Source organism: Alosa pseudoharengus, unplaced genomic scaffold (genome assembly GCF_046254945.1).
Source record: "Alosa pseudoharengus isolate Yale_2024_CS ecotype anadromous, Long Island Sound unplaced genomic scaffold, YU_APseudo_1.1 YU_APseudo_1.1_scf_13, whole genome shotgun sequence".
NCBI lineage: Eukaryota > Metazoa > Chordata > Actinopteri > Clupeiformes > Clupeidae > Alosa > Alosa pseudoharengus.
The window spans coordinates 12,459,945-12,473,917 of NW_027468598.1; the positions used below are offsets into that span (position 1 = coordinate 12,459,945).

Genomic DNA, 13,973 nt, shown 5'->3' on the forward strand with positions numbered 1-13,973 from the left:
ATGTCTGTACGGATGTGTATTTGACTGTGTGTGTGTGCGTGTGTGCGTGTGTGTGTGTGTGTGTGTGTGCCTGGATGTGATAAAACACACACCACATACAATGATAACTAAAGTCCTGTAGTGTTTTTTAAATGACATACTCATAACGAAAAGTGCCTCGACGCCAGACCTGTCCACTGCGCTCTCAAGACACTGACAGTATGGCACCTTGTGTTCTCGTCGAGTGACACAGGCCTGTGGAGTGTCTGTCCTCAGTTGCTACTGCAGTCCAAGCCTGCGCTCTGCGGCCCTTGTGACAGTTGTGGTCAGTCAGTGTTCCTGTGTCAACCTCGGATCTCCCTGGGCTTCCTCTGTGTGTGTCTGCCCACGACTCGCGTTATTGCCCGCAAACATGCCAGATAATGGACAGAAGGGAGTCTTCAAGTCTTCTCTGCTCACTGACTGCAGTGACACTGTCAAGATGCATGAAATATCTGGGATAAAGAGGATATCACTGAAATAATTGGACTTGCCGAGCACACAGACCTTGCACATTGATTTTTATTCATTTGCTGCTCTGCACAGTGTTAGTATTGCTCTGTCAACAGATGGCCATGGCTTAAGCATGCATTAACTGTGCTGTTTAGGCAGCACAGGCCGCTGCTCTGCGCGTGGATTGATCGGACCTGCTCACGCGACAATGTTTTTTTGGCATCAATACGTTGACAAGATGAAATTTGAAAATCGATGAGGGAAATGCTCCCTGCTGACAGGTGCTATTTTGTTTTGTCCTCAGGTAGATGCTGAAGAAGGCGACGTGCTCTCGATTTCACACAGTTTCTTTTTCTTTAAGAAACAGCTGCAGTCCGTTGCGTCCCCCGCGACACGAGAGCCAGCAGCAAGCTGAGCTGCGTCCTGGGCGGGGGGCCTGCGAAGAACTGAGACAGCCCGAGGACTGAGACATACATACCCAATTAGTCCTGAGACCTCCACGCTTGTCATAAAATCAATGCGGGTCTTGCAGTAAGCAGATATGCTTGAGAGACAAGCCATGGGTACTTGAAAGGGAGGAACTGATGAATCAAGACGTCCTTTTCCCTCCTCTCTTCACCAGGCTCTCTCTCTCTCTCTCTCTCTCTCTCTCTCGCTATAACAATAATTAATTGGAGAAAATCAAGAGCTTTGTCAACTGAAAAAGCCCAGCCGTGCGCATACATATTTGTTGAGTTAATGCATTTGATTATCCTGAGTGGATACGTACACATGCTGTGAATGCCCTGTCACTGCCAAGGCTCCCCTGGGCCCAACTCGCAGGAGAGGCTGCAAAACAGCCTGCAGTACATCCATCGACAAGAGAGATTCCTGGCGGTTTGCCAAGCTGAGAGAGAGAGAGAAAAAGCATTAAAGTGCTTTATGAAGGATCGTAGTGTATATAGCTGCATTCCTCTTTTTAACCTAATCCACTGAGTCCACTGCAGGTTGCCACTGTTCTCTTTCTTCAGATACTCCGTATAGATCCAAGTGTAGTCTCCTCTCTTTTATCCGTCCTATCTTAGTATAGTTGGAAACCCTTCAAATGCTGTTTGCACAACCTGAGGGAATTTGTTTGTGTTCTGCTGTTGCCACACCAGTACTGTAGCTCCTTTATTTATAGAATAATTCTATTTTGATATATAAGGGCCAAGCAAAAACTTTTTAACGTCTCCTTGTAAAATTGCAGCCATTTGGTCTTCTTGCTTATTAGCTGCCCAGGCGCCTGTTCACTTTGAACAGGACTATCATTATGTGGCTGAGCATTATACTTGATTGATGTTGTCTTTGAGTCGCTTCAGGCCTGTCATCTTTTTTTCTACTGATTGTGTGTTTAAACAGCTGGGAACCGCGCCAGCCAACCAGATTCTGTTTGGGTTGGATGGCCATGCTTGTTTTCTGTAAACACTGTCAGTGTGGATTCAGGCAATTTTGTGTGGAGGTGGTGGGGGAGTGTGTGTGTGTGTGTTTGGAGGGAGAGCAAACCTGTCTCATTAACTCAGGCACTTGGCAAGTGTGAATGTCCATTTGTGATTGATAGATATATTTTGTACATTTTTTGTCGCTACCTTGGCATGAGTGCATTTGTTTGTGTACTTGGCATATATGTATGCTTAAGCTTAATTGTGGTTGTGTATCTCTGTTTGTGAGGATGAGAGTGATTGAATTTTTCAGTTGGACCACCCCTCATCTCAATGCAGTTTTTTGGAGAGAAGAGAGGGAGAGAAAGCAAGAGAGAAATGAGGAGACGTGTGGAAGAGAGGGGGGAAAAAGAGAGAAGGAGAGAGATAGAGGAAGGCAGTAAAAGAGAAAACAATGTGTTTGTGTGTGTGTGAGAGAGAGAAAGAAAGAGAGAGAGAGAGAGAGAGAGAGAGAGAGGGAGGGAGTGTGTGTGTGTATGAGAGATGTAGTGATCTGAATAACTATTGTTGGGAGTTGTATGTTAATGTGTATGTCTTGTGTGTCTGTGTGGGAGTGTTATGTGTGAGAGGCAGTGGGAGAGGCTCCAGGGCACAGAGATTGAGATGGAACGAGCAAAGTTTGAACTCAGCCTCCGAGGACTGCTGCTTCCCACTGTGTGGGAGAGAGAGAGGAGGGGCAGGGGGAGAGGGGTTGGCGTGTGTGTGTGTGTGTGTGTGTGTGTGGGGGGGGGGGGGGGTATACAGTCTTCCTGTGCAATCCCAATTTTTTTTTCTCGTGCACAGATAAAAACTTTAGGGAGCAAAGCAATCCAGGAACGAACAGCAGGAGGCAGGAAAGCCCATTGTGTTCAGAAGCAAGGGGCTGGGTCTACATCTCCCAGCTGACTGAAATGGATACATGGGGCAGGCAGATGCCACATGCACACTAACAAACACGTACACACACACAAAAAAAAACACACACACACACACACACACACAGACTGTGTGTTTTTTTCTGCTGATGTGTTTCATGTTTGCTCTCTCTTCAGGGAGTTGAGGACACAGTTGCTGGAGTGCCGTGTGCAACATATCCATACATTTATTTAAACTATGAAGCACATTCACACATCTCATGATGCATGATGCTTTAGTGCAGCATTTGTTGCACAAGAGAGATAAGAATATTCAATGAGCTAACCAGTGACATAAGATGTAAACCCGTTGTGTTGTGCGCAGTTCACAGAGTTTGCACAGAGAACACGGAAATGAATCACCTTGTGGAAACCTTGGGGCTGCCATAATATTTGAGTATGAGGAATAAGATGTTCCTTAGGCATTACACTGTTTGCACTCTTCTCCATGTTAATAAGCTGAGGATTATTTGTAGATGTGAAGCCTCCAGACTTGTTTTTATCAGACTGCAGTCTTTTGAACTGTACATGCCCTATACTTTCTTATTCTGATAAACCAGCGTCTTGACTCTGCATTCACAGACATATATACCCACTGCGTCTTGCGCATTATATTATACTGAAATTAGAATATTTTTTTTTTAGTTTGCACAAACTTTTATTAGTTTGTGCAGTTTCTATTGTATGTAATTAATAGTATGCTTAAGGGAGTTATTTTCTGGTAAGTTTGAACTTCTATGCATGTGTGTTGTAGTGTGTGTGTGTGTGTGTGTGTGTTTGTGCGTGTGTGTGTGTGTGTGTCAAAAAGTCAGCATGTGTTCATGCGTGTGGGAGGATAGAAGGGTATTCTGTGTGTGTGTGTGTGTGTGTGTGTGTGTGTGTGTGTGTGTGTGTGTGTGTGTGTGTGTGTGTGTGTGTGTGTGTGTGTGTGTGTGTGCGCGCGCGTGTGTGTGTGCGTGTGTGTGTGTGTGTGTGTTTGTGTGCGTCTGTTAGAGTGTACATGTGTCTGTGTGTTGATCTGTGAGAGTGTCTGCATGTGCAGCATGAATTCTAGTTTTAATACATGTATTGATATTCACTGAACTCTGCATGTAGGTGTGGTAGTATGAGTGTAGTAGTACTAATTTAGTACACGAGTGCATGGGCACACACTCATCTGTGTGCATGTGAATGTGTGTGTACGATGTGTGTGGATCAGCACATTGCAGTGTGTGTGTGGGTGTGTGTGGGTGTGTGTGTGTGTATGTGTTTGTGTGTGTGTGTGTGTGTGTGGATGTGCATGTTTGTGTGTTTGTCACTGAAGAGCTCTGCAGGTACTTTACTGGGATATAAAACCTTTGGAAGGAAATGGGGCTGTGGAGACAAGAGTGTTGTCTGTCAAACTGGCGCGGGAGATTAATTGGGGGGAGCAAAAGCACTCTGTGTGTGTGTGTGTGTGTGTGTGTGTGTGTGTGTGTGTGTGTGTGTGTGTGTGTGTGTGTGTGTGTGTGTGTGTGTGTGTGTGATTACCAGCACAGCGTAGCACTGGCTTGTCTTGGCTCTGGATTTGTCCAGGACTGATGGGGATTGGGGCCGGGCTGTTCGACTTGGACTTTTATTTGGTCTCTCACCGAAAATTGATCTGAGGTGTTAATTGCAGTCATTGATCAGCTGCAGGGCTGACAGAGAGTGCTTTGATGGGTTGGTGTGGTTTCAGTGAGTAAAACCGATAGGAGCTTTGGCTGTCTTGCCCAAAGAGTAATAAATGTCTCCAGTAAATCTCTGGGAAGCCAATGTAAACATCCCAGTGTACTTTTATGACCAGCTACAGATGGAGGGAGCGATAGGGGGAAGGTTGGGGATGTGGGGTATGGCGTCAAGTGTAGGGTTGTGGAAAAATGTTCGCCGTAAGTCAGGACTAGGCAAAAACACACGCACACGGGCGCACACACACACACACTTCAATCACACTCTTCAGGACAAAGATGAATCTCCACTTCACAGTCATGCCATGGAAGCACAGATGAACTTTTGGAACTTGGCCACTTTCCAGCTGAAATGAATTCTACAAAGTGTGTGTGTGTGTGTGTGTGTGTGTGTGTGTGTGTGTGTGTGTGTGTGTGTGTGCGTGTGTGTGTGTGTGTGCGTGCGTGCGTGCGTGTGTGTGTGTGTGTGGTGACAGGGTTGCCCCTGAGAGCCAGGTATCCTATAGGCCTGCTGAGATTTGTGGCCTAAATAAATAAACAGAATAATAGAGGCATGGAGTGGAGAAGCTTATGAGGAGGGAGGTAATATGAGATTTGTGATTGATTGGGGAGTGAGGGACCGCGGCAGGCAGGGAGGGGAGGGGGGAGGCTAAGAGGCAGGTGCTCTAGCATTTCAGTCGTTTATTCTGTTAATTATCACGTCCCAAACCCTGCCCCCCACTGCATCCTCCCATACCCCACCCTGTGTGAGTTCTCTCCCCTTCGCCCTGCTCGCTTTCTCACTCTGTTTTTCACTCTCGTTTTTTTTTTTCATTTTCTAAGTGCTTCCTTTTAATTAAACTTTGTGCAACAATGAAGGGAAAGTGAATTAAAAACGGCGCAACCGACACAAGCAGTTCCCCATATTAGGGAGCTCAAACAGCTCCCAGTGTTGCTACTACTGCTGCTGTTGCTTCATTTCAGTCGCTGACATTATCCTGTCGAGAGCGAGAGAGAGAGAGAGAGAGAGATGAAAGTGGGATAGACAGAATGTTCAGTCAGACTAAAAAAAATGAGCAGTGCACATTTGAATATATTGATGTTGTGACATAGGGAGGCATTTTGAGGATGTGCGATTGATTTAGTGAGTGAAGCAGACATGGGCCTGCTGGCCTGTTGGGCACATCCATAACCGCTGCACATCTCTGCCACTGTCTGCCTCTAATACATTCATTCACTGTCCCACCATTCCCTTGTGGTGGTACTAAAGGAGAAAATGTCAGAGGCTTCGTCACTTATGATTTTTCTCTTTTTTCTCCCTCCCCATTCCCTCGTTTCATATCGGCCATGTTGTTTCTACCTCCCTCTGCCCCTGAAGACATCTCATCCCCTCTTCTTTTTCTCCTTCTACTTCTCTCTTAATTCTCTCTCTTTCTTTCTTTATTTTCTCTACAGTACATCACCATCTGTTGCAAGTGTTCTGTTTGCTTCCCTTCCTTCCACTGTCTCCTCTCTCTGTTCCACTCTTTCTAATCTAATTTTATGTGTCTGATTCCATCCAATCTTTCCCCTCCCTTCCAATCCTTTTTTTTATATGTGCCTTCTGCCATGTTCCAGCTCTGTGGCAAACATCGCATTGTCTTAGTGCTGTATATTATTAGGCATGGACAACCACCTACTGCATTGTATCACTATCATTTCATAAGCAATTCAGGAGCTGGAGATATGAGTCAGAATACTTGAAAGTGCCTCAGTGACAAATTCACTCGTCTGTCTGTGTGCGAGCCATCCTTCCGCATGAAGCCTACTGTAGCCTTCTCATGTTACAAACCCGTGAAAAAGATCATTCCAATTCCATACATTCCTCACCCACACTGCATTCTGCATGTATAAATTGCATTTGGTGCTCGGGATAAGTCACATAATGAGGAAGCATATGGTGCTGGATGGCTGGGTCAAACACTCGGCTGCTTTTTCCAATCGGAGAATGCAATGGGGCTTAGCTAATCACCCTGACCCATCAGAGTGAGGAGGGGAAGAAGGATATTTGGTTATAATATGGCATAACAGTCATCATTCTATTACTGGGGCCACACTCACGCCTTATGGAAACAGGCACCTCAAGGGGACCAACCTGGAGATCGCTTACAAGTGTAGTGGACTCCTAAAGTGCTGGGCCAGTGAAGCATAAACACGGTCTATTTGGAGGTGCAGAAAGGCTCTTAAGCGCTCTGTACACACTCTGTCCTCATGAACAGCCCGCAGTGGCTCAACAGCATGGGCTCACAGAAGGGAAAAAAAAGAGAAGCAAAAAAAAAAAAAAAGAGTGAGAGTAAGCGAGACGGAAGAGTGGGCTCTGTATGTTGCTCACTCGTTTGGGTCCTTAGGGCTGGGTCTGTCTCGCAATACTTTAAAGAGATGAACAACATAGAAGGGGGGAGAGAGGGAAGGGGGGCCTCGTGGAGGGCAGGGGAAAGGGGGACTTGTGGAAGCGAGAAAGCATTGCTATTAGATGGCGGGGCTGCTCATCAATTTAAATGTAATTCTGCACCCGTTTTCAACCAAGCATAAAACTAACTTTTTTCCTCTGTGCCCCCCCCCCCTCCCCCCTCCCATTTCAGTTAGCCAGCGTAGCCACAGCCTCAGCAGTAGCAGCAGAGGAAGAAGACGAAGAACCAGAATGAGAGAAAAAAAATGAAATTACACACTCTGGTGTGGATCAATTTTCATCATGGGGTGAGGAAAAAGGAAAGAGGAAATGGAATTTATGTTGTAAAGTCCCATTAATAACAATAATAACCCTGAATATCTTCAGATTTGCTGTGACACACTCATAAATAGCCCTGCTGTGTTTTTGAATCATTTACTGAAATAGTGAATTTATAGGAGTGCTTTCTGGCTCCATCCTCATCTCTGAGTCTTTACAGTGTATGTGGGGCCTTTAATCTACATATTTATCTAGTCTGTCATCTTTATGGTAGAGAGGGGATAGAAATTTGTTTACATTCTGTGTTAGTAAGGTACAGCGCTCAAACATTCACATCCAATAAGTGATCTCTCAAGGTACTTCAACAGAATGTTTTAAGGCTCAAGAACATATAGATGGTGACTTACAGATGGTGATAGACATATAGATGGAATGTATGTTTGTGTTGTTTGTGGATGTTTCTGAGTAGGAGGAAAGCTTTAACCTATGGCGTCTCTCGTGCTGAGCAGAAACACCACTGCAGCAAAAGATCAGTAGTAGCGTAAAGCTAACCTTCAGACAGTCCAAACCAAATTCACATTCCCTATAATTAGGTGAACAATCTTTGGTGCAGTATGGGCTTTAGTGAAATTTGACACAGTGTTTGTGCGTAGGAGTGGAGGAACTCTGGCTCTGAAGCTCTTTCTGGTGAAAGAGGAACATATCTTCATTCACCAGTGCCAGGCAAAGACAGGCTGCAAGCAGAGCTGAGGCTAAGGGAGAAACAGGAGGAAAACACAAACCCGCTGATAGGCTCCATTTCTTCTCCAAAATGAATAATAAAGTCACATACATACTTATATACATACGTACAAATTAGTGGCGCCGGAACGAGTTTGAAAGTGGGGGTGCAAAAAAAAAAGAAAGACAAATCTGGTTTCGGGCTGGGTTCCCCGATACCATTTTGAAAATTCCGGAGGCCAACTATTCACGCACGTTTTCACGTGGGATATTACAATATAAGATAGTCTAATAATATTTTTTAAGGTGCTGGTTAGGTGCTGTGGTTTCATTCAAGCTGATTGGACTGCAAGTAGCGTCTTTTTACGCACAGAGTGATTTAGTCTAGGCTACAAGTTCTAAATGAATAATCTGATAAAATAAACTGCGCCTGATATTGACAGACACAGACACACCAGCATAACCTGAATTTCCATTCAAGGAATAAAGGAGGTAGTCTATAGTCTACAATAATAATAATCACAATCTCCATTTTCTGTCCTGTGCACGCAGCCAAGCCTTGTTAATGACTGTGATGAAAAGATCTGCACGTAACATATACTTGCTACATTTTGAAGGTTAGCGTAAAAGGTCCCCGGTAACCTGTCACTGTTTATCCCCGTAAGAAAACGACACTAGAATTAGTTACCCAACTGTGCATGTTCCCTTTGTGTTTGACTGTAATCATGTTATACATTAATTAGTGATTAAAAATGACCTTTCTGCGCTCCATACTTGTAACACGAACTGATCTGACCCGAGTTTACGTGTGTGCCTGTCTGCACTCATGATTCTCTACAACTTTTTACTGCATTGCCATGAACAAAGTAAAGGCGAAAAAGGTGTTTCTTTGTCGAACAAATTGGGATGCAATGTGAGCCTTGATATACCAATACCATGTAGGAATTTGGTAGGATCTCAAAACCGGATTATGAACATTCTTTGCCATAGAGAAACACTCAATAGCTTTGTCACAAAAACAGAGAAAAACGTGAGGTAAGTCGAGATATATGAAGTTATTATTTTGCGGTCACTTCGTCTGTTTTATATCCCAGAAGGATGTACTTGGTATCAAATGATAGCTCTGTGTCTCCTCTTTCATCTGACATGCGTGGCATATCTATCTGATGACAGGTCCACGAGTAATTCAAACGAGAGTAATGGGTGTGCAGTTATGTTATTATTTTGCAGTCACTTTGTCTGTTTTCACAAGCCAGAAGGATCGACATACTTGGTACATGGATAGCCCTGTGTCTCCTCTTTCATCTGATATGCTTGCCATATCTATGCGTTCACTGGTTCGCGAGTAATTCAAACGAGAGTGGGTGCGCAGGTGAATGCAGAGACTGTAAATATGATGCAATTTGATTTAATTTCATGTTTTTTTTAATCTTCATACTTTAATGTACAGACAAGTGCGTGGTCTCGTTGGAAAGCCCCACTTCTGCTCTGTCACAGGATAAAGGCTTCTCGATGCTATGAACAGTTGTGGAGCAATGTAACAGAGAAGAAAGGGTGTGTTGCACTTTGCATCAATCGGCTTCGAAGGGTTAAAATCTCACATACCCCCTGGAGTGCCTTCACGTACCCCCAGGGGTACCCCCATTAGGGAACCACTGCTCTAATCAATGCGATGCCGTGTCGGTGTTGTGGTCAACAACTGCCCTTTTTTTTTTTTTACTCCCGAAAAGTGGGGGTGCTTTCGCACCCCCTGCACCGGTGCTTCCGGCGCACTTGGACAAATACAGAGTGAATGGACTTCAAACAAAAGCTCACAAACAGTTACATTTAACATAAGAAGATATAGATTTTAATATCTTTATAAACATTTCGTCACTCTTTTTTTCTGAGACAACTTGTTAAACCATCAAATCACAGGGATGGAGAGACAAGAGAGAGAGGGGGGGGGGAGGAAGGGGTAAGAGGAGATCGAATTGTGCAGTTTATCTGAAAATGTGCAGAAGGATGTAACAAAATAACCCCCAAAAATATATATAAATCAAACAGAATATGAATCCAAAGATAAGCACTCCTCTCGAGGAGTCAGCAACCCTGTAATCAGTAATGTCATTTTTAATATTGTTATTCTCATAGTAAATAATGGTTAATATCTGACCTGCCACTCCTTTTGTAGCTTATAATAATAAGAGTCCAAGTCTCTTTTAATTTTTGTTTTTGTTTGTACAAAGACCAACTCGGTATGGAGGCACATCCAGATCAGCAGTGCATGTTTTTATTTCTCCTCAGGAAAATCCCAACTCCTCGCCTGTTCAGCCACTTTGATAAGAATGTTCCAGAACCGATTGTCTGTACGAGAGGCCTCCTGTGGCCACTGGTCCACAAAAAAAGAACAGCAAAGTCATTGAAACAGTTCATTGGTTCCCAAAAGGTCCTTGTTTGGTCGCGCTGAAATGGAAAGTGCACCTCAGCACGGAGAGTCTTTGTTGTAAGGTACTTTTTCCCCCTCCCCTCTCTCCATCTTTTAATCTAGGCCCGCGTTGGGCCTTTGACACTCTGAATGGAAAGGGACAGCCATGTCCAGGCAGAATAAGGGCCGTTAGCAGATTGAGTTCATCCTCAATTTTCACCTTTGCTCCAGTCAGGGCCACCCCAGCATTCTCTCCTATTGTTCCTCTGAGTCTCAAAGAGTTGTCATAAAATCAAAGAAAACGACATGGGAGGACAAGAGGCTGATACATTTCTAAATGCACTCATAGTTTTTATTTTCTTTCTTTTGGGGACATGTTTTTTTTTTTTCATTTTCTTTTCAAAGAATATAGCAGCTAGAAGATAATTACCTTTGTAATGTGCAATAGCAAAGAAATACAATCAAAGAAAAAGGGAGAGACCTGAAACAATTTCTGGAGAAGACGAGGAAAAAAGCATAAATAAAATGCAGAAATAAACGCGACACCGATAAGAAATAATAATGTGCTTGAATGGTTGTCATATGGACTGTATATTTATCTGCAATGAGTTCTATAGCAAGGACAAATTTGGACAATGTACTGTGAAAGCGGAATGTGCATTCCTTGGCTGATAAGTAATGTTTTTCTATTACTTTCTACTCATGTCAGCAGAACTTATGTTGGCAACAGACTAAGAAACACATTTGGCAATAAATGTTGCATTTGACAATAGACCGACTTTGTATATGCAAAATTGTCATTTTGCATTTTCCTGCTATTCGCACACCTGAAAAAGTGAAAAAGAAAACAAAATAAACTGTTTTATTGGACAACACTGTCCCGTTCTGGTCAACTTGTAACTTCGGTCTGACCCTAGGATCATTATTGTCTCAGTCTGCATACTTCTCTTACAGTTAATGATGCACAACTATCATGAACAGTACAAGAATAAAACTAGACAACACAAAATGAGAAAATCAACTGCAATGGCAACAGTGGCAGTGCGAGCATGATCTGTGTTCTGCCTCTCCCGAACCTCTGCCTCTTCATCATCTAGACTCCCACATTCTCACATAATACTGTGAGTGGTTCTCACATTGGATGTTCAGTGTTAATAGGTCTAGTTGAGAGTCTAAAAACAGCAAAAGCTCCTTACACAATGGTATAGTTACACATACAGAGTACACACACACACGCACACACACACACACACACACACACACACACACACACACACACACACACACACACACACACACACACACCACACACACTACACACACACATACAAGCACAACCAGGCTCTTTTCTCTCTCTCTCTCTCTCTCTCTCTCTCACTCATACACACACACACACACACATATGGACACACGGGCCTTCCAGTGGTGGAGCTTGAGTGGGGGAGGATTTGCTTTGTCATTGTTATGGCCATGATGCTGTGCGGCGTCAGCGCAGGATCAGTTCCGTGGATAGCGCCGCTAGCACAGCCAGCAAGCTGCAGAGAAGTGGCCCAGGCCACCGTGGAGCCGCCCAGTCGGTTGGCAGCTGCACCCCGCTAGGGGGCCGCATAGAGGTCCGGGGGGTGCACTTGTGCTTTCGCCGCGGGGTGGAGCCCTCCGGGGTGGTCGGGTCATCCTTGCCCCCGTCGGGCGAGGAGTACTCCTTTTCGGCCACCTCCTTGAGGGTGTGCACGTCGTTCAGGCCCCGGCCCTTGCCGCCCTTGGCGCGCTGGCGAGTGCAGTTCCGCGAGCGGCCACCGCCGGATCTGTGCGGGGGCCCCGCTCCAGGGACGCCCCCCGAGCCGGAGTTCTCCCCGTTGATGGTGGTGGGCGGGTGGGGCAGAGGCGAGGGTGGTGAGGGTAACTGTCCGCCGCCGCGGTGCGGGTGGTGGGGCCGCGGGGCGTGTGGCGGCGCCGGCAGCGGCTCCTTCTTCAGCGACACCTTGTCCGTGCTGCCCCACGTGTTGCTCTGGTGCAGCGACTCCGAGCCCGAGCAGTTGGGGAAGTCCTCCTTGCGCAGCTGCTTGAGGTCCTTGCCGGCCGCGTCGGCCGGCGCCACGCATCCCACCGCCGACGTGGAGCCGCGGAACTTCTTGAGCCAGTCCCAGAGGGAGAGCGCCTTGCAGTCGCACTCCCACGGGTTGTCGTTGAGCCGCAGGTACTCGAGCGCCGGCAGCAGCGAAAGGCACTCGCCGCTCAGCTCCGCCAGCGAGTTGTTGAACAGATAGAGCGTGGTGAGGCGCCGCAGGTCGTGGAAGGCCTGCCGGTCCACCCACTGGAGCCGGTTGTGGTGGAGCAGCAGCCGGTCGAGGGCCCCCAGGCCCCGGAACGTGTTCTGGTGCAGGCTCCACAGCCGGTTGCCGTGCAGGAACAGGTGGCTCAAGTTGTGCAGGTCCACGAAGATGTCGTCCTGCAGAAACTCCAAATGGTTGTCCTACAGAGGGGAGAGAGGGAGGGAACATGGGATAATAAGATCGTCCGTCTCAACGACACAAATGAGACCGTGTCCCGGGACTTAATGGGAGATTTTATTAGGCAATGAAATAACAATGGAGGATTTTTTATTCGAGCAATATGAGCCTTGGCATTTGAGGCAGTCATTGAACCCTCGTGACTCCCGAGAGTTATAGCTACGCAGCACATCATGCTGTTGAAATAGCTTCATTAGGGGAAAGCGGGGTTAGGTAAGGGAAGACAGGACAGGCTTACCTGCAGGTAGAGATATTGCAGGTTGCGCAGGCCCTTGAAGATGTCGGTGGGCAGCACGCTGAGGCCGCAGCGGTACAGGTGCAGCGCGTGAAGCCGACTCAGGCCGCGGAAGGTCTCAGAGTCCAGCGAGCGCAGGTGTCGGTTGTCCCCCAGGTCCAGCTCTTCCAGCACGGTGAAGCCGTGAAAGGTGCTGGGCTCGATGTAGGTGATGTTGTTGGAGTAGATCCAGAGCGTGACCGTGGTGGGGCTGAAGTGGCCGCGCAGCAGCCGGTGGATCTTGTTGTTCTGCAGGAAGAGGCGCTCGCTGTGCGGCGGGATGCCCTCGGGCACGGACAGGAAGTTGTGCGACTGGCAGCTGACCGTGCTGGGCCCCGTGTAGCAGATGCAGTGGCGCGGGCACGACCAGGACAGCTCCAGACCACAAAGGACCAGCAGGAACTCCAGCCCACAGCCTGCTCAAACACACACACACACACACACACACACACACACAAAATATCAGTCATGGTCAAGGCCAACAGAAAGTTATTTTCCGCAAAAACTACACAGCAGTTTATTTTCCCCCAGAAATACAGTATGATACCTCAAAAAACAAAGGCAAGTGTGCAGGTGAGGCATCTGCAAGCGGTTGGGATCAATATGATGCAGTGGCCTGGGATTGGCACTGTGGGAGGGATAGATGGCGGGGCTGGGGGGGCATGATGAAGAGCTCCAGCCTTGACAAAGACGGAGATGATGGAGGGTGGTGGGAGATGCGGTGTCAGGTGTATTTATACTGCCGAGGAACTCGGAGAAAAGTGATGCATGACTCACAGGGACCACGGGACCTGCTGGCCCCACTATACACACTTTTCAATCCCAAGGTTGTAGGGGTTTTTGGTATTGTTGTTGTTGCTGTGGTAG

The 13,973-nt window shown here is 46.5% G+C and overlaps 1 protein-coding gene across 1 annotated transcript in view; it reads right to left on the reverse strand.

Moving 5' to 3' along the window:
- Window positions 1–11,635: 11,635 nt before the first annotated feature.
- The window catches only part of rtn4rl1b (reticulon 4 receptor-like 1b), a 124,064-nt gene continuing 121,726 nt past the window's right edge, over window positions 11,636–13,973 (reverse strand). Inside the window, exons 2-3 of the mRNA XM_076281511.1 lie at window positions 13,071–13,522; window positions 11,636–12,795 (exon numbers count right to left, since the gene is read on the reverse strand). Of these exons, the coding sequence (XP_076137626.1) occupies window positions 11,809–12,795; window positions 13,071–13,522 (1,439 nt within the window). The 3' untranslated portion in view covers window positions 11,636–11,808. The remainder of the gene's footprint in view (window positions 12,796–13,070; window positions 13,523–13,973) is intronic.